Source organism: Carcharodon carcharias, chromosome 31 (assembly GCF_017639515.1).
Source record: "Carcharodon carcharias isolate sCarCar2 chromosome 31, sCarCar2.pri, whole genome shotgun sequence".
Taxonomy (NCBI): Eukaryota; Metazoa; Chordata; class Chondrichthyes; order Lamniformes; family Lamnidae; genus Carcharodon; species Carcharodon carcharias.
Window position 1 is genome coordinate 14295098 of NC_054497.1, and position 20590 is coordinate 14315687.

Here is a 20590-nt window from a genome sequence, read left to right on the forward strand (position 1 = left end):
ATTGCTGATGGGAGTTCCTGCGTATTTATGCTCCAGATGCCAAGACAGGAGGTAAGAAAGAAAGAAAATCCTCAATATTTCCCTGCTAATTCAGATTTTTTTGGCATGTGAGAGGTTGCTACCTATTCTGATGGGGGTGCAGGTTGCTGCCTATTCTGATGGGGGTGCAGTGCTTTCCTCTGGTTGCCCATGACACTGTGGTGGCTTGTCCTGTGCTACAAAGCAAGGAGAAGGATCCTCTTGCAGTAGCATTGTGAATGTGTTTTACTTAACTAACAAGTGCTGACAGCCATGTCAGAGAAGCTGGGTGGGAGGCATTCCTGAAATTTGAGAGAAATATTTTAACAGGCACACAGACTGTCCTGAAGTGAAGTGCCTACATTAATTGGCAGAGGTGTACAGTTGTAAATTTAATTCTCTATTCTTAGTTCTTTCAGTAGCTCCTATGAGCCTTGATAAAGGTCATCAGTATTCTTCATTTGAAGAAAAATACAATATAGAGACAGCAGATCAAGATTTTCCATGCTTCTCTCCCTGTTATTTTCTGATGCCATTTACATCTCTGCCAGTCCCATCTTTTGTTTAGACATATAATAATATAAATTTAATCACTCCTGACTTTCACCCTATTAGACCTTCCACTTCGTTACCTTTCTCCTTCCCCTCACCTTTCCCTATCTCTATATTAGCATGAAAGCTGTTCATCTGTATTGTGTTCCAGTTTTGATGAAAGATCGTTGACCTGAACATTAACTTTGCTTTTCTCTCCATAGATGCTGCTTGATCTGCTAAGAATTTCCAGCATCGGTGGTATTTTGCTTTTTTGCCCAAATATGTGGAAGCCCCAAGCTTGGTTGGTGTTGCATGATTTGATCTCAGCCAGGATATTAGTAAGAAAGCTGCAATCAGTCTCAGGCTGGGGGAAAGAGAATACAAATCCTGAAAAGTTGTCCAGGTTCTTGCTCTCAATCATCAGCTTGGTGAATCCTGCTGGTAAAGTGTGTGGATATCAGGCAAGGACAGGTGGTGTCTTTACTGATATCCAATTGATAAATCTAAGTTTATAGTTGAGGAACAGGCACTTGTGCATGCTACTGTCGGGAGGCAAGTGCCTATGGAGCCACATTCCAGAAATCAGTGCAGCACAGAGGGGAGGGAAGTACGCTAGACAGGAAGCAATGGGAAGAACATTTAAATGCAACCCTATCCCCATTTTCACTGGGTTTTGCTTGCTGTCTTATGTACTGCAGAATGCTGATATTCAGGAAACCCAAGCTGGGCATCCCCATGGGATCATGCTCCAATAGAATGAACCAGCAAGATTCAGTCTTGCGATGGTCACCATTGTTTAAAGAGAACTGCAGACAAACACAAGTTAAATGAAAGATAGGATCTTTGCATTTAGCAAAGGCAGCCAAATTCAAGGGTTTTACATGTGTTTGAAGCTCAGTTATGAGCAATGCAGCAGTGGATGTCAGATGACTATAACTGAGAAAGCAAGCCATGTTAATAAAGATTATTTAAAAAATCTTCCTTTTTGTTAAAACCCCAAGCAAATTGTCAGATGGCTCAGGCTTGATACAAACTTAGATTGAAATGTTCATGAAAAACATGTTCTTTGATTTCAAGTCCCAAAAGCAGGATCTTATCTGTTGGTTATAGTCAACTAATGTAAAACAGCAACCTCCATAAAGAATCCAGAGATCCCTTTTCTAGTAAAGGAATGCAGCCTGTAGGCACAAAGAAGCCTCTGTATGTGTGTGCAGCTTGGACTTCCTGCCATCAGTCTGTACCTACTGCCAACTTCTCTTGTAGGACAGTTAACTCAGTTTAAAGGGACATGGGGGAGGGGGTGCAGAAAGAGTCAGAAAAAAGTGCATCACTCAGACAGCAGCAATCGTTTACCCTTGCAGTTTCTCCAATCAGAGCACTGGACAGGACACACATGCAGGATTAACAAAACTTGACTGTCTGGAGATTAGGAGAGCTGCCCCCTTACCGCATGGTGTATGCAACAGTTATAAAGGAAGCAGTTAACCAATCACGATGACCTCTTATAAAAAGCTGAAAAATTATCTATTTTAGATGACAACTGAAGTGGATAAAGTCAGAGACAACACATTAAATGGTCAAAGAGTGCAGGAATGATTTTGATTATACACAAGGATACTTCTGAGGAGTTTTACCTGTGATTGGGTGCCTCCATCAGTTTGGTGGATGTGGGCTCCAAATTAGGGGAAAATTCTGACAAAGGTCATTGATCTGAAACTTTAACTTTTGCTTCTCTCTCCTCAAACAAGTTGCCTGACCTGCTGAGTATTTCCAGCATTTTGTGTGTTGCTACTGCTGCACTGTTTCTACATTGGCAATAACAACAGCTTAAACAGAGGGCACGCAACACAAACAGTTAATGTTTTTTTCTCTGGAAGGTTGACACATTTTGGAGTACCAGGCCAGAATGGATATGCTTCATACAAGATCCTAAACAGTGATCTTTCTGACACACAATTCCCACACAAGACATTTCCAAGTAAAGGCCATGGATTATGATGACAAGTTTTTCCTTCCATGGTTCAAGTGCACTGAGACCAATCTTGCTTCAGCAGCTGCTGCACAGGGATAGACCCATTAACTCAGGACATGCCAGAGTTCAAACCTGGGATCCTCCTGGTCCATATGGTTCAGTTTCACACTGATGACTTCAACAACTGTGTGTGTGTGTGTGTGTGTGTGGGGGGGGCGGGGGGGGGGGAGACAACGGGGACAGGGACAACTCAATCCATTGTGCCAGCAATCTCAATCCATTACACTGAAGCCGAACTAGATAATGTTGGTTTTGATTTAGAATTAAATTTAGTATCACAGTATCTTTCTCAGATACCATGAGAAAATATTTAGACATTTAACTTTTATGTTAAAGAAAAAATGCTAACATTTGATGAGTTATGATTTTTCCCTTCTCTGAACTGGAATATGGTCCTATAGTTGTTGACAACTTTCCGGTACAATGTCTGGGTAGTCACTCTACTTGTGAGTATAGATAGCAGTACTGGCAGACTCTTCACCCATAAAGAGCACTGCAAGCCATACCAATCCTGCCCTCTCAGAATATCTACATGCACTTTTCAGAAATGGTAACTGGATAAGGATCAGATATGGGAAGCTTCCACTCCTGACCAAGCTTCCACTCCCCAGTCAAACTAGCATGTTCTAATCCTTGTTGGAATCAATCAACTCCACTGAAACACCAGGAATTAAAACATGGAACCATATAGCTTAGTGCTACATTCATCAGTATGTTTATCCACAGGAATATAGGAGGAATTGGTACTTTAACGTTGTTAGAATAGTCATTTGGTATTACAGAGCTTGAGTATTGCTGAAAAAAGACATGTTGCCAAAGCTTTTCATCTTGCACTTAGCAGGACAATTCGCAAGAATACCAAATGTGAAGGGAACAACAATTTAGCACAACAATGAAGAGTGTGCTGATTGGTTGACAACGGGCTCCGATTGGTAGAGATTGGTTAACTGGTGCTTTCTCCATGGCTAAACCTCTACCAATCAGTGCCAACCAATCAGCACTCTCTTGTCATGAAGTATAAATTGTTGTTCCCTTCACATTTGGTATTCTTGCAAATTGTACTGATGAGTGCAAGACAAAAAGCTTTGACAACATGTAGTATGCTAACAGACACAAGATCCAATAAGATCCAATCTTCCATAAATTAAAACTCCACTGAATTGATAACACATTATATTTTTACTTAATTATATAAAAAATTAGAACAATATACATATTACTGGGCATCTTACCAGAACTTGATGTGGAACCTCGTCCTGGAACCGCATTGGATGTATTTGGCTCCCGTGGCATCGGCCCACTTCCAGAGCTCTCACTTTGGGAGTTCTTGTCCCACAGATTCACATTCTTATAGTTGTAGCTGTTGGGATCTCCCCAGGCTGAGGTGCCATCATCTATCTCCATCTTTCGGGAGATGGACTGCGGTGAAGGCTCTTCCCATCCTGTAGGTTCTTCCTCCTTTGGCACAATTGGGATGGGTGCAGGTGGCACGGGTGTTGAGCCCCAGCCAGGTCCTGATTGCCGGCTACCAGCAGATGTAGTGCCCCAAGAGCCAGAGACATCTTGTTGCTTAGTCCAATTAGGAGTGGCTGTTTTTGATGGCTCACCCCATCCCTGGTGTCTTGTGGGGTCCTCCCACCCACTTCTCTGGTTTGAATTAGAATTACTGCCACTTCCCCAAGATCCTCCATCACCACGCCCACTATCGCCCCACCTCGAGTTCGAACTGTCCCAGCCACCCGCTTTTGGTTGTTCAGTTGGTTGCCCACTTCCATCACCCCAACCATTATTGGGAGACCAACCTGGAGTTGGTTGCTGCCTTGCACCCCAACCAGGTTCCTTGATTCTAGGCCCATCATTCCATGATGGTGCCTTCTCTTCTGGTGTTCCACCTCCCCAACCTTGACTGTTCTTTGGGTCCACCCATCCACTTGGACTCTTAGACTCCACGTTTGAAGACTGCGGAGCATCTCCCCACCCAGAGGTGCAGTGACTGCTTTGACTGGGCCCTTCGCCCCAGCCCCCTGAGTTAGTGCTCTGAGTGGTGGTGCTCTCCCACCCTTCTGTTCCTCTATCAGTGCGCCTCTCATTCCTGGGCGACTCCTGAACATCCCACACTGTGTTCTGCTTTATCTGAGTTTGGCCCCACCCAGTGTTTGACAACACTCTAGGGTCCAGATCAGCCCTGCTTATTACAGATTGCAATACCTCCTCTTGATCAAGAGGATCAGTCTTGTTTAAGCGCCGTCCTCCTGGGTGGTTTTCAGAGCTTCCCCTTTTGTTGTTGCTTCGGCTACCAGAGTCACTCCCAGTGGAACTAGAGGCCTTTGCCCAGTTGGAATTTTGGGAGTTCTCTCCTTGGTTTTCTGGGAGGGGATTTACCCTGTGATTGTCCCATCCGCCTGTGCCACAGTTCTGTTCATTAGGAGGGCCACCCCATTCCCCTTCTGAGCGATTATCAGTCCCTGGCTGTTGACCCCACAAACCCTGAGCACCACCCGATGCTGTTCTGTTCCCTTTCCCCCAACTTTTTGCTTTGTTGGGGTCTTGTGCCTCAGAGTCCCACGATCCACCATTATTGTCCCATGATTCAGTCCTTGATCTATTCACCAATAACTGTTTCATACCAGAGCTAGCTTTAGCTGCATCATCACCATTGCGTCCATTATTGCCATCAGCTCCTGTACCATTTTGTCCAGAAATTGTATCAGTTCCAGAAGACCCCCAAACTGTATTCCAAGTTCCCCCAGTTCCCCGGCCCTCCATAGTTCCTCTAATACTGCCTTCGGATGAGGCTTCAGTGCTCACAGGTTGATTCAATACCAAGGGGTTTCCCAAACCTATTCCCAAGGGCATGTTCCAGGTCCCATTCCCTGTCGTATCTGACACTCCCTTGTTTTGCAAAGAGTTCCCGGTGCTCTGTGAGCTTGCGTTCAAAGAGTTAGTGTCACCATTATTTGGTCCATCAGTGTTAAGAGCTTGAGGCTGTTCTCCAACAGAAGCGTTCCATGTAACACCCGCATTTTCCGTTTTTGACTGTTTTGTCCAGGCGCTTGCAGAAGTACCGTCCTGATCCCTAGGGCTTTGACCTACTGCACTAAGTTGTGCACTGGAGCTCGAAACATCCGTCTCCAAAGTCCCTTTTCCAGAATTGCCCTCCTGGCCCAATACTGGCCAGGCCGATGGGTTGATGTTTGGGTTCAAGGTCAACCCAAGGCCAGCTCCATCAGGGCTGCTCAAGTTTTTCCAATTGTTAAGTCCGTCTTTGCTCTCCGAAGAGATGGAAGATGCGTGACTGGGTTTAGGCACAAGGCCCATGTTCCAGGCCCCCAATTTACATTCATTCTTTCCGCTCCCAGCAGCAAACTGGTTTGCAGCTCCTTTGCAGCTCCTGGCAGCGCCACTTCCTGGTGGCAGGCTCTTCTCGGAGCCAAGGTTTGAGGCACCTTCGTTGTCTACGTGTTCCGAAGCCGACTCAGAGTCTCTGCCTGTGATGCAAGGCCAAGCCTCCATATCAGACCCGTCTACGATTAACTTATCCCAGCCGTGGTTGAGGTCAGTGCTGGATGATCCAGAACCCCAAGCAGAATTTGCATAATTTGAACCAGCACCCCCAGGGTTTGCGTCTACAAAACAAAAGTAAAATATGAATAACCATCAGCTTGTGCGGAGTTAAAAAAGTCAAATTAATTTACATTTGAGTAAGATTTTCAAAATCGACTTTCTCATCGACACTCAAACAACATCTAATATTTCACCTTTAGCAATCAAAAGAGGAACAACAAATGTAAAATAAAAAATTTCCTATGGATGTAAAGTGACTTCAAAAAAGCACCAAGATTAATCTTTCAGCCTTTCAAAAGAAAACTATCACTTTAAAAACAGTGCAAGTTCTCTCAATGGGTGAATCAGACAAGGACATTGTCTCGCGCTTCATTGAGCTATACAGACCACATGACCATGAGTTGGGTCTTTTCCTCGTGCAGTGTTAGCTGCATTCAGCCAGGGCAGCAATTGGGACAAGTCTAAGGCTGTTTGTGACAACATCCAAGTCCATGGGAAGAAAACTTTTCAAGTTTCCCATTCTTAATTCTTAGCCAGCTTACTATTCAATGGCAACAAAAACAGAAAATGTTGGAAAAACTCAGCAGGTCTAGCAGAATCTGTGGCGAGAGAAACAGAGTTAACATTTCGAGTCCGTATGACCCTTCTTCAGACCTGCTGAATTTTTCCAGCATTTTCTGTTTTTGTTTCAGATCTCCAGAATCCGCAGTATTTTGCTTTTATTTTACTATTCAGTGGCCTTTGCTGGAGAATTTGTGTTGGCTGAGGATAGGATCAGGCTCGCTTGCAAAAGCCTCTAGGTCAAACAGCCTAAGTGCTCAAGTGTGAAACCACAAACCAATGAGAGGACCCCCACCTTCAGGAGAGAAGAAAGCTTGCAAGACTAGGGTGTACATTGTTTTCTGTAACCATTGCCAATGAAATGAGTTAGCATTGCTTGGGCTTTGAAAGTTTTCTCCTGTGTACAGATAGCATCAGGTCTTCAGGAGCAATTTTTCTCTAGAACCATATTTTATCCTCAAAATCCAGTGAAGTTACTGATTTCCACACTTGCTGCACAAATCACAATCTCATTAGATGGGGAAATTGAGCTTGTGTATTTTGTGCATGTGGTTGGTCTACGAGTGCTGTACTTGCTCTCCCCCCCCCACCAAGTCATCCTATGAAACCAGGAAAATATCAGCATTCTCCATACGGGTGTTAACTGGACTTGAACAAGGAGGCTTCATACAGGGTCTTATATAACATGACTAGTGCTGTGGTCATATTGCAAATGGAGAACTGGCAAAGGAGCAATCCCAAAAAGAAATATAAAACTCATCTTTTCCAAGAGTGGAGGCTTTGGTTTTAAATTTCCCCATAAAACATCTGAAAGTCTACTTACCCACTGGTGTACTGCCGTGCTGCAGCGGACAGTTGGGTTGCGTCAATGGTTGTGCAGTGCCAGGATTTGATCCCGGCAACCCAGGAGGCCCCACCCCACCTCCAAGAAGCCCACAGGAAGGCGGAGGGGGCTGACCACGTTTTAGTAACACTTTGTGCTCGTGCTGGCGAAATCGAGGAGGCACCTCACGGGGCAGATAGCGGGCGGCGTTCTGTGGCTGGCCGTTGGTGGCCACCGCCCTTTTGGCATTGTTACCACCGTTGCCGGCTGGTGTTGGAACGCTGCCAACTAGGGTGGCAGTTGGAGGCTGGCTTAGGCTTGGCTTCGTCGCTTCGGGCACTAGGGGAATAATATTTAGAACAATTAGTGATTAGGAAAGAAACTCAAGATATGTAAAAATATAGAAGGAACATTTATTTCATTTCGACAGCATTAGGGAAAAAGGAGAAAGAAAACCTTTCATGATTTATCAAGTATGAAGTATCACCCAGCAGGCTTATCTAATTGACATTTTCAACATTATGAAGGCAATGACGAAGGGTCCACCTAGTACCAATGCAGTTAAGAGTTAACATTGTTGGGTCCACTGCATTAAAGAAAACCACCTTAAGTGTCATTAAAATAGAAAATGCTGGAAATACTCAGCAGGAAACAAAAGGCTGATCTAAAGGCAATGTACTAGACCCATCTTTTGTTTCTTTACTTGTTTCATTTCCATCTCATCATTTAATTTCACCTGTCTTCCACCCGATCACAGGCTTTTTCTTCTGTTCTTTTCCCCGAATCCCACTTCTGTACTTACTTAAAACCTATTACATCTCTAGCCTTTTCCAGTTCTGATGAAAGGTCAAACTGAAACATTAACTGTCTCTCTCCACAGATACTGCCTGACCTGTTGAGTACTTCCAGAATCCATAATTTATTGCTTTCATTTTAGTGTCATCTTGGCTCTGTCGGTAACACTCTTGCTTCAGAAGGTTGAGAGTTCAAACCTCACTTTAGGACTTGAGCACATAGTCTAGACTAATGCTTCATCACAGCTACTGAGGGAGTGCTGCACTGCCAGAAAAACTATCTTTCAGATATGACATTAATCAAGATCCCATTAGCCTGTTCAGGTGGAAGTAAAATATCCCATGGCACTATTGAAAGAGCAGGGAGCTTCTCAGTCACTTGGCTAGCATTACAATTGTGATTTACATTTCAAAAGTACATCACTGGTTGTAAAGCTTTTTGGAACAGCCTGTGGTCTTTAAAGACAAGTTCTTTTCTTCAACATTTTTTTCTTAGCCAACACCATCAATCCGGTTAAATTGGTAATTTATGTTGTTGTAGCTTGCCAGGTTCTGCTGCACGCAAACAGGCTGCCATGTCTGCAACAGTCACAATAATTCAAGAGTATTGCTGAAAAAAGACATTTTGTTGAAGTTTTTCCGTCGTGCACTCATCAGGACAAACACAAGAACTCCAATGTCAGAGGAAGCAACAACTTTCTACTGTATGAGAAGAGACTGCTGATTGGTTAGCAAGTGGAGTCTGGTAGAGGCGTTGCCATGGAGATTGATTCAAGAGTAACTCACTAGCTCTGAGGCGTTCTGGGATGTGCCATACCTCCAAACCAGTCTTCACTAACTTCGTAGGATTACCATCTTAAGATTGGTGCAATGCTCGAAGCTGCACAGGCAGGTTAAATGGAACTTTATCAAGCAGCTATCGGTCTAACCAAGACACTAAATCTTAGGTAAAAACAAAATGCTGGAAAAGCTCAGCCGGTCTGGCAGTATCTGTGGAAAGAGAAACGGAATTCATGTTTTGAGCCCAACGTGACTCTTCTTTGGAACTTTAGTAATATTGGACTTGAAATGTTAACTCTGTTTTTCTCTCAACAGGTGCTGTCAGACTGGTTGAGTTTTTCCAGCACTTTATTTTTATTTCAGATCTCCAGCATCTGCAGTATTTTGCTTTGACACTAAATCTTAAGAGCAGACAAACAAGTGAAACACATCCACAAGGTTGCCAGACCTGCTGAGTATTTCCAACATTTTTTGCTTTTATTTCAGGTTTCCAGCATTCACAGTACTTTGCTCTTGCTAGGTTTCTCTAATGCTTTTACTGCTTTGAACAGTTACTCACTATGGCATCTGATGTGGAGAACATGTTTTAACACAAGTCTAATTCATTTAGAAAAAGGATTGTGTAAAATTGCTTACAATAATGTGACAGTTTAAAGAACTAAGAGAGAAAGAGTTCCAATGATTTCATTCTGTTAAAAGTTGCCTAAGAAGGTGTTAAAGTGAGCCATTTGGGCAAACAAGTTATGGGTTAGTAGCCAGGAAGGTGAAAAATGGGATCATCAATCTGAGACTAAAAGTGCAAGCTTTGTTATCAATAGCATTTACTTAAAAAGGGAAAACCACTTTTTGATTGATTTTTTTCTGCGAGATTTTAGCATATGGATTTAAGTCTGAAGTGCTGATATCACCAGAGTACTAATTCAGAGAAGTTACTGAGCCTGAACAAAGAAGCTGAATGGACAAAAATCAAAAAATGCTGGAAACACCTGAGAGGCTAGAAATACACAGATTAGTCAGCACCTCAAAAAGAAAGAACCCCTCTCTCTTCTATTCCATTGCTGATTGACGATATCCAGTAGTTTTTGTTTCTCTCTCAAATTTCCAGCAATTGCTGTTTTCTTTTTAATTTATGTAAGCTTCCTCGATTTTCTCCCTCATTACCAGTGACAGTTGAATGATCTACTCCTAAGCCTTTAATTAACGCCACTCTGAACCAACCTCGAGGAGTTATGCAATTTCTCTTTTGTCCAATGCCCCTGCCTCTCCCTTGCTGCAGACGCTCCCATGTTTCCCAGAGGATATCCACATTTAGTCAGTCCAAAGTCAGATGGAGGTAGGGTATCATGGAATAGGGAAGATAGCAGTGCTAGCATGATATTGGGAGGATGCAGAAAAGAGGGGAGAATTTTTCCAGCTTGAACTGGAGAAGGCAATGGGAAAAGAGCATCAAAAGGAAGGAAAAAGGCACAAAATCCTCAGCTGCCCCAAGCAGATTCCCAGTTAGTAGAAGCAGTAGTACAAAGCTGCTTTTGTAAAGACTGTAGGATTCACGGTAGGTAACTTAGAGGCATACAAGGAGAAAAGGTTTAGAGAATCCTGTTTTAATGGGTACACTTTTGCATAGTAGTTGGAATTACAATTAAAAACAGAAGTGTACCATAAGTCTGCAAGCTCCTGAGAGAGAAAATGCCGAGGTCAAATGATGCAGAGTCCCACAGAATCAACGCTAGCTAAAGGTCCCCAGCCCAGAAGTTTATCAGCCCTGCTGGTGTTGGTCTTTTAGACACTGACAGATCTATTGTGGATTTCTGTTTTTATTTCAGAATTCTAGCACCTATAGTTTTTCATTTACCTCTAGACAACATATTATACTTATTTATATGAGATAAGTCACTGAGGTATTGAGGGTTGATAACAATTCTCACTGCAAACCATAGCATAGTCAAGACTACCCATTAAGAGCCAGATAGTTTATCATCTTGAGATCCAAGCTGTTCTCTGCTGACTATGACGGATTTTCAGCTAAGACCAAGGGAATGGCTTGAAACGACAAGGTTTTTTATAATGAGGGCAGACTGAACTTGGAACAGTCTCAAAGTGTTAATGTAACACTGTGCTGCTGTGCTTGGTTCAGTGATGCAGGACGTTGGTCCACTGGGAGTAGGCATTCAACAGGATGGCTAGTATTTCAAACAAAGATCTTTTATTTGAAATCTTATAAACCATTTACAGACTGCCTTAGATTTCTTGGGCACCTGACAATTGCATGTATTTGGTTTTATAGGATTCAAAATGTACATCTTTCTTAATACTCAACTGCTATGACCTAGTAATACTGCAGGTCATAGCTCTACTTTAAGACAAGGGAGGAAATGCTCCTTATTTATGAAAAGACTGATAAAAGACACTCAGGCCTAATCTAAATAATAATGCAACTTTGCACACAGTTCACAAACTTATCTACTATCTCATGGGAGGTGCAAACAAAAAAAAGGGAAGAAAAATTACAGCCAAGTCAGGGAGAAATCTAGGAAATACTTCTCCAATATCCCAAGGCAGGCACTCAAGCTCCAGGAGACCCCAGTAGCTCATTAGGTTAGGACTCTCAAGATGGCCTCCATATAGAAAAGGTAGATGAAATTATTGAGACTAGCCAGCATTATCTCTTTCCTCACAGTGAAGAGATTTTTGCTCCTGATCACTGTCCAGTATCCTTTGCATGAATGTGCACATTTAAAAGGAGAGAATATAAGGTTGCCTATATCCAAAATCAAACAGACTGATATAGTCTGCATAGGTCAAACATGTAGAATGGTGCATGGGTGGGATGCTAGAATTCTGATAGCATTCCAACCAAGAGTGCCTTCAAGAGAGATGGGGGATATTTGGCCCAAAAACACCCTCCTCTTTTGATAAGAACCTTGCAATGTCTTTCATCAACAGCACATTCCTGCTGGGGCCCTGAAGCCTTCACTGCAACAAAGCCAAAGATGACTTATTTTCAGAGTCTCACTGTGGTCAAGAGGCAGGAATGGAGATTTTTAAAAATTATATCTACAACCTAGGACACTACACTGCGCTAAGACTGCTAAGCAGTCAACCATTTGCCTGCCAACTTCAGATATAAACAGTGCTGCAATGGCTCCCTCTGATGGTGATGTGGCATGCCAAATATTTGGCAACAATCCCTTATTGGAAGTGAATTTCCAGTCCGAAGAACACCGTCTTAAACTTTAGAATGGTTACAATGCAGAAATCCAAGTTGATTAGCTCAGACAAAAAAGCTTCTGAGGTTTAGTAGAATTATTGCTCTGATCCCCGAATTTAGATTTGTACAGTCTTGCAATCACTCATTCTATGTGCCTAGAAAATAGTACAGAAACCAGCACAATACAGAGGGGAGTTCCAACAATGCCCAGAAGGGCTTTAAACATTAGTTTCTTCTATGTATTTTTAAGCACTGATCAGTTTAATCAGGTATCCAATTTGATTTTTTTCCACTCACCCTAATCTATTGTGGGTATATTTATGGATATGCATGTCTTGCATCTATCTTTATATATGTATGTGTGTATATATACATAGATGTAAATACAACAAAAATAAATTGGCTGAACTTTACACCCAAGATAAAAAGGTCTCTTACCTTTGGTTTTTTGTTCTGTAACCTGAAACGGAAAAACAAAGTGCTGTGTCAGTTCAAAGTAATGGATCCACATTGATCCTGCTCAAATTTGCCACCACCGATAACTCTGATGTAAACACAATCTAGAGTCCAACTGGCCTTGAAGATTCACCAACTTGTGGGATTTGAATTTGCTAGTCCCTGTGCTTAGTTGAAGATGTGGGTGCAGGTTCCATCCATTCTGCATGCATTGAAAATGGCACTGAAGTTTTTGCATCAGATTTTAATGGGTCTAAGGGGAATGGTAGCAAACTACAAATATAATATCAGAGAATGGCATATGGTAGATGTCACAATGTCATTCTCCTGAGAACAGTTACCAGAAGTAAAACAGGCTATAAATTCCTGGGTAACGATATTGCAGAATCAGAGTTCCCCGTTATCCATGTAATTGCCAAATTGCTAATTTTAAGACAGCTGCGGTGGAACAGAATTTCACTCAACGGAGAGTTCAATGGAGAGGCTGAGGGGCTGGTGGTAACATGGATCAGACACTTGCAGGGTCAACTCCAATATTGTCACTGGGCTTGTTTAGTGCATTGGTACAGTGAGGGTCACTTAAATGTACTTTACTGTTCCATAACCCTGAATGTTCTGAGAAGAGTGGAAAAAGAGAGAGACAGACACACAGAAGGCAAAGCGTTATTGCAAATCTTGATTTGTATCATTTTGTCTCATTATGGTGAAAGCCACTCTGTTCTATACAGAAGTGTTTGGTATTCGGTCTGGAAGAAATTGAAGACACTTTTATTGGGACCTTACATTTAACTTCCTCTTAACTTTCCACAGTACTGGGAGGAAACAGAAAGTCAGCTACCCACAGCCCAGCCCCTGCAAATCATTCTGAATTCAATGTTAAAATACTCAGGTTAAATGCACATTGACTTGACACACTTCATATTTGCACAGTGTAAAAGCTTGTGCTGGGCCATTTACTTCCCTCGGAGTGTGCAGATTCTCTATTTATTAACCCAATAAACACTCATACTATCTCACCCAGTTTTCCAACTAGCTGTCTCACACCTGCATCTCTTTTAGTAAACTTTAACCTTTTCAGGATGTTTTTATACAAGCAGATCTTGGCTATTAGTCTAACCATGCTAAGGTGCTGCAGCCAAACACCTGTGAAGAACATTAACATCTGCTGTCAAGGTCAACCACTGAGCTGGTGCAGGGAACAAAAACAAATTATACTCGGTAAAAAAAAATTTCTCTGAAGAATCAAAATTACACTGGATTAACATGGAAATCTATGACATCTAATACTGAAGGTGTTCGTTTAGCAAGAGACACCAATAATTGCTCTTCAGGTGGGTTATCAAAAATGCAGTTGGATTCAGAAGTTCTCACTGTTTCAAGCTTCACATAAATGAATGATCAGATCACTATGGGCAAGATACAAAGGAATGAAAAAGGTGAAGTGTAGATCCACTAGGATGTCACCAGGAATGGGGGTGGTGGGGGGGGCTACAGTTTTAAAGGAAGAAATTTGATTAAAGATGAGGTGTCCCTAAAATGAATGCTGATAAAGTACATAGTAATTGATTGCTTGAATTGGTTGGTTGGTGAGAGGGTGAAAATTTAAGCTAATCATAGAAAGAATTAGAGGAATTGATAATGTGGAATCCTTTGTCACAAACAGTTGAAGCCGGTTCCTTAACATTTCTTTAAAAAAGGAAGTTAATTAATTGAAAAGGAATGATAAAGGATATGGGGAGTAGGCAGGTATTGGCTTAGACAAGGTTAGCTTTTAGAAAAATGCACAGGTGTGGATTTGATAGGCTGACTATCCTCTTGGATGAGGAAACAGGACAGTATAGCCAAGTGAAGAATGAATCTTCATCAACATCATCAACCCAACACCTCAATTTCTTAAAATATTTCATATGGGGCTGGTTTGACAAGAGTTGACAGTCAACTCAGTTTCAGCATTAGAGAAGAGTGCTGGTGTGAGAGGATAGCCTGGTCCAATAGCATATTAAAGCTCTAAATAAGTTGTACGATGACAACAATACTGCTAGTCAGCAAAGGCCCACACAGCAAAATGTTCAGCTGTATTGTTACTTGGATGGGGGCGGGGGTGAGACGAAACGCACAACATAGCTCTTAAACAGTTCAGTAACAGGAAGCAGACATTGTGAGGTCAAGATCAAGGCCACTAAGACTGAGCAATGAGCTTCCCATACTGTAGTAAAAAAAACCTAGAAACACCACATGTCATAAAAATACCAGCTTGTTCAGTCACAGTAAACCAGGGGCCCTGGCTGTGATACATATAGTGAATGTGTGCATTCAGTTCATTTCATAGCCATTTTTTTTTTGCAGAATGGAAGGCTCATTGATGGTATAGAATGACTGCATCTTGGCATTAGAGGCTAAAATTATAGCATAAATTGTAGCATAATATTCAAAAGACATAGCTAGAAAAGAGAGAGAACAAGAGTGTTTAAAAAAAAGTACGTTTAAATTTGGCCGCAAAAAACTCAATGGTTCCAATGACTGGCCAAGTAGGCAGCTTCTAATTGCCTCACGCTTTTGTTCATCAATCTCATCCTGCTTAATCTCTCACTGCATTATAACCTTCATTAATCATAATGTACATGTGAGTGAAAAACAAATTCTGGAGCCATTGGTTTAACAGGATGTAACAAAACTTTATCTGACAGACACAATCAAAATTTTAAAAAATTAGCAAATCCAACCAGGTTTTGTTTAAAAAAAGCTTCCTTATATTAACACAGGATAAATCCAGCCAAAAATGAGATTAATTTAGAAAGCTAGATAACAACAGGTAGCTTTGAGATTATATGGGATACAAATTGCTGTGGTAGACTTTAAACAGTTAAGATCCAACACCTTCACCCCTTCCACCCTAAAGCCCTGGGAAAGCTCACAACAATGGATAATGTCACTTGAATGCCGACACAAAAGCCCTTTGTGCAGTAGGAAGCACTCATGTTCTGTCTAACCCTGATACTTTAACTTTGATTGACAACAGATATCATTAGTGAACACTTTTTTGTGTTTTCTTTTTGGTGTGTTGGGGGCAGGGAGATGGAGAATAAATGTTGAAAAAACAAGGTTTTATATTTTCCTTAACTTCCAAAATCAGGTTATTCTTATTTTAAATTGTGCTTTGTATTCAGTATATTTTTATGAAGCAGTGTGACGTGGATATGTACATCATCCATCTGCTTTCAGGAAGAAAGAGAGGGCCCCTTGCAAAATGGGAGACCGATCCAAATTAATGAAATCAGTATTCTCTCCAGCTCTCATGGCAACATGAAAACTTGGCTCTGTTACAATTTTCCATTTTCCCACTGAATAGAAAGTCTATCCAGATCACTGCTCTAGTAAACAGTCCAAGTTTGACCAGGCTTAAAGGTTCCTCTTCAATTTTCCCATCTTACATTCTCAAAATGAGGCATCAACTGAAATAAAACTTATGAACGGTAGGTCACTACCTCTGATGAGCCATATGGAGCAGGGCACTGGTTTGACCATTGTTCAGTCCAGTTAGCCACTATCAATTACAAGAGCAGTATGGGAACTATAACTGACTACAGAGATTAAAGAAAGAAAAATCAGCCATGGCTCCCATTGCTAATCTCTACCAAGTATGCTTACTGAAACTGTATTTGTGAACATGGGGCAAGAACAGGATGGGGTTCAATAGTGATGCTCATAATTAGAAAGCCCACCAGCATTCAAGTGACCTGCCTCATAATTTAACATTAACTGAAATCAGAAATAACCTGGGTTTGAAAGTTGAATAATGCACGTTGAGGCAAGGTACAAGAGAGCAACTGCTATGTAGCCAAAGATAGCTCAAGATTTTAGGAGGGGAAAAAATTGGTGGCAGAAGGAAAAGGTTGCAACATTTACTTGATACTGATTGGAAATAATGGCGATGCCAAGACTGGGGGTAAGGAAACATAGGACTTAGACCATTCGGCCCTTCAAACCTGCTCCACCATTTGATAAGATCATAGTTGATTGGGCTGTGGTCTTAATTCTACTTTCCTGTCTGCCCCCCATAACCTCTGACTCCATTAGCTATCAAAAATCTATCTAATTGGCCTTGAATAAATTCAATGGCCCAGCCTCCACCGCTTCCTGGTGAAGAGAATTCCATTAATGACCCTCAGAGAAAAACATTCTCATCTCCATCTAAAAAGGGAGACTTCTTATTTTTAAACTGTGTCCCCTAGTTCCTGTCTCCCCCAACAAAAGAAAACACCCTCCTTCTATCCACCCTGTTAATTCCCCTCAGGGTCTTATGTTTTAATTAGATCACCTCTCAATCTTCTAAAATCCAATGGGTATAGGCCCAATCTATTCAACCTTTCTTCATAAGATAAGCCTTTCATCCTAGGGACTAGTTGAGTGAATCTTCTCTGAACTGCTTCTAACACAATTATGTTCATTTTCAAATAAGAGACCAAAACTGTACACAGTACTCCAGGTGTGGTCTCACTGAGGCCCTGGACAGTTGCAGTAAAACTTTCGTACTTTTATTTTCCATTCCCCTTGCAATAAATGAAAACATTTCATATGCCTTCCTAATCACTTGCTGTTTGTGCATGCTAGCATTTTGTGATTCATATACCAGGACACCCAGATCCCTCTGTACCAGTGTTCTACGATCTCGCTCTCTTTAAATAACCTACTGCTTTTCAATTCCTCCTGCCAAAGTGAACAAGTTCACATTTTCCCACATTATATTCCATCTACCAAGTTTTGCCCACTTACTTAACGTATGTCCTTTTCTAGACTCTTTAACTCTTCTTGACAGCTTGGTGTCATTGGCAAATTTAGCTATCATACATTCGGTCCCTTCATCCAAGTCATTGATGTAAATATTGAGGCACCAGCACTGACTCCTGTGGTACTCTACTAGTTACAGCTTGCCAACCCAAAAAATATCTGTCCCTACTCTTTGCTTCCTGTTAGCCAACCAACCCCTTTATTCATGTTAATATGTTACTCCCTACACGGTGTGCTCTCATTTTGTGTTTGATGTGACACTTTATCAAATACGTTTTGAAAATCCAAGTACACCACATCTACAGGTTCCCTTTTATTCACCTTGCTTGTTACTTCCCAAAAGAACCCTAATAAATTAGACACTGTTTCCCTTTCACAGAACTATGTTTACTCTGCCTCCTCCCATTATGATTTTTAAGTATCCTGCTATAACCTCCTTAACAATGATTCCAGCAATTTCCCTAAGACAGATGTTAGGTTAACTGGCCTATCGTTTCCAGTTTTCTGTCTCCCTCCTTTCTTGAATAAAGTGTTATATTTGCTATTTTCCAATCTGCTGGGGCCCTTCCAGAATCCAAGGAATTTTAGAAGATTATAACCTACCATCTGCAGTTTAGGATGCAAGCTATCTAGTCCTGGGGGCTATCCAGACTTTAGTTCTAATAGCTTTCCTAGCACCTATGATGGTGATTATTTTAAGTTTCTTCCTCCCTTTCACTTCTTGATTTCCAATATTTGGGAAGTTTTCTAAGTTTTCTACAGTGAAGAAAGACAGACACAAATTACCTGTTCAAAGCCTGCCATTTCCTTGTTTTCTATTATCAGTTCCTAAGACTCTCTCTCTAGAGTGCCAACACTAGCTTTAGTTCTTTTTCTATTTAAATACTTATAGAAAATCTTACTATGTTTTCATATTGCTAGCTAGCTTTCTCATATCTACATTCTCCCTCTTTTTTTTTAGTAATTCTTTCATTGTTAAAATCTGACCAATCTTCTGATCCATCACTTCTGCAGATTTGTATAGTGATTCTTTCAATTTGACACCACCCATAACTTCCTTATTTTGCCACGGACAATGTATCCTTCTCAAAGAGTCTTTCTTTCTCACTGGGATAAATCTTTGAGTTATTAAATATCTTCATAAAAATCTACACTGCATCTCTGTCCTATCTTTTAACCTAGTTTCTCAGTTCACTTTACATAGATTTGCCTTCATACCCTTATAATTACCTATATACAGGTTTAAAACACAAGTCTTAGACCCACACTACTCTCCTTCAAACAGAACGTGAAATTCTCTCATGTTATGATCGCTAGGGGCTCCATTACCATGAGGTTATAGATTAATCCAGTCTCATTGCACATTACCAGGTCTAGAATAGCCTGCCTCCTGTCTTTTAGAAATGTCAAACACCCTTCAATTTTTAAAAAAACTCTTTCATGGCTAGGCCAGCATTTTTATTGCCCATCCCTAATTGCTCTCGATAAGGTGGCAGCGAGTTGCCTTCTTGAACTGCTGCCGTCCACTTGGTGTAGATACACCCACAGTACTGTTAGGGAGGGAGGTCTAGGATTTTGACCCAGCGACAGCGAAGGAATGGTGATATAGTTACGTCAGGAGGGTGTGCAACTTGGAGGGGAACTTGCTGGCAGTGTTCCCATGCATCTGCTGCCCCGGCCCTGCTAGGTGGTAGAGGTCATGGGTTTGGAAGGTGCTGTCGAAGGAGCCTTGGGAAGTTGTTACAATGCATCTTGTAGATGATACACATTGCTCTCACTGTGCATCAGTGGTGGAGGAAGAGAATGTTGAAGGTGGTAGATAGGATGCCAATCAAGTTGGCTGCTTTGTCCTGGATGGTGTCGAGCTTCTTGAGTGTTGTTATCCAGGCAAATGGAAAGTATTCCATCATACTTCTGACTTGTGCCTTATAGATTGTGTACAGGCTTTAGGGAGTCAGGAAATGAGTTACTCTCTGCGGGATTCCCAAGCTCTGACCTGCTCTTGTAGCCACAGTATTTATATCGCTGATCCAATTCAGTTTTTGGTCAATAGTAATCCCCAGGATGTTGATCATGGGGGTTTCAGAGATGGTAATGCCACTGAATGCCAAGGGGAGATGGTTGAATGCTCTCTTGTTGGAGACGGTAAATGCCTGGCATTTGTGTGGCACTAATTTACTTGCCACTTATTGCCCAAGCCTGAATGTTGTCCAGGTCTTGCTGCATATGGGCACGGACTGCTTCACTACCTGAAGAGCTGTGAATAGTGCTGAACATTGTACAATCATCAACAAACTTCTGACCTTGTGATAAACAGGTCATGGATGAAGCAGCTGAGGATGGTTGCACTGAGGACACTGCCCTGAGGAACTCCTGCAGTGATGACCTGGAACGGAGATGACTGACCAACAACCACAACCATCTGCATTTGTGCCAGATACGGCTCCAACCAGTGGAGAGTTTTCCTTCCGATTCCCACTGACTCCAGTTTTGCTAGGGCACCTTGATGGCACACTCGGTCAAATGCTGCCTTGATGTCAAGGGCAGTGACTCTCACCTCATCTCTAGAGTTCAGCTCTTTTGTCCATGTTTGGACCAAGGCTGAAATGAGGTCAGGAGCTGAGATGGTGGAACCAAACTGAGTGTCAGTAAGTAAGTGCTGCTTGATAGCACTGTCAACAAACTCTTCCATCAGTTTGCTGATGATCAAGAGTAGACTGATGGTGGTGGGTATTCACCAGGTTGGATTTGCCTGCTTTTTGTGTATGGGACATACTTGGCAATTTTCCACCTTACTGGGCAGATGCCAGTGTTGTAGCTGTACTGGAACAGCTTGGCTAAGGGCACAGCTTGTTCTGGAGCACAAGTCTTCAGCACTATTGCTGGAATGTTGTCAGGGCCCAGAGCCTTTGCAGTATCCAGTGCCATCAGCCATTTCTTGATATCAGGTGGAGTGAATCGAATTGGCTGAAGTCCAACTCTGTGAAGCTGGGAACCTCAGGAGGAGACAAGGGATGGATCATCCACTCAAC

At 41.9% G+C, this 20590-nt stretch overlaps 1 protein-coding gene across 1 annotated transcript in view; it reads right to left on the reverse strand.

The window, feature by feature from the left end:
* Positions 1-20590, reverse strand: part of tnrc6b (trinucleotide repeat containing adaptor 6B) — a gene marked incomplete at its 5' end in the record, with an annotated part of 70584 nt that overhangs the window by 36981 nt on the left and 13013 nt on the right. Inside the window, 3 exons of the mRNA XM_041177623.1 lie at positions 3817-6210; positions 7533-7871; positions 12753-12774. Coding sequence (XP_041033557.1) covers positions 3817-6210; positions 7533-7871; positions 12753-12774 — 2755 coding nt within the window. The remainder of the gene's footprint in view (positions 1-3816; positions 6211-7532; positions 7872-12752; positions 12775-20590) is intronic.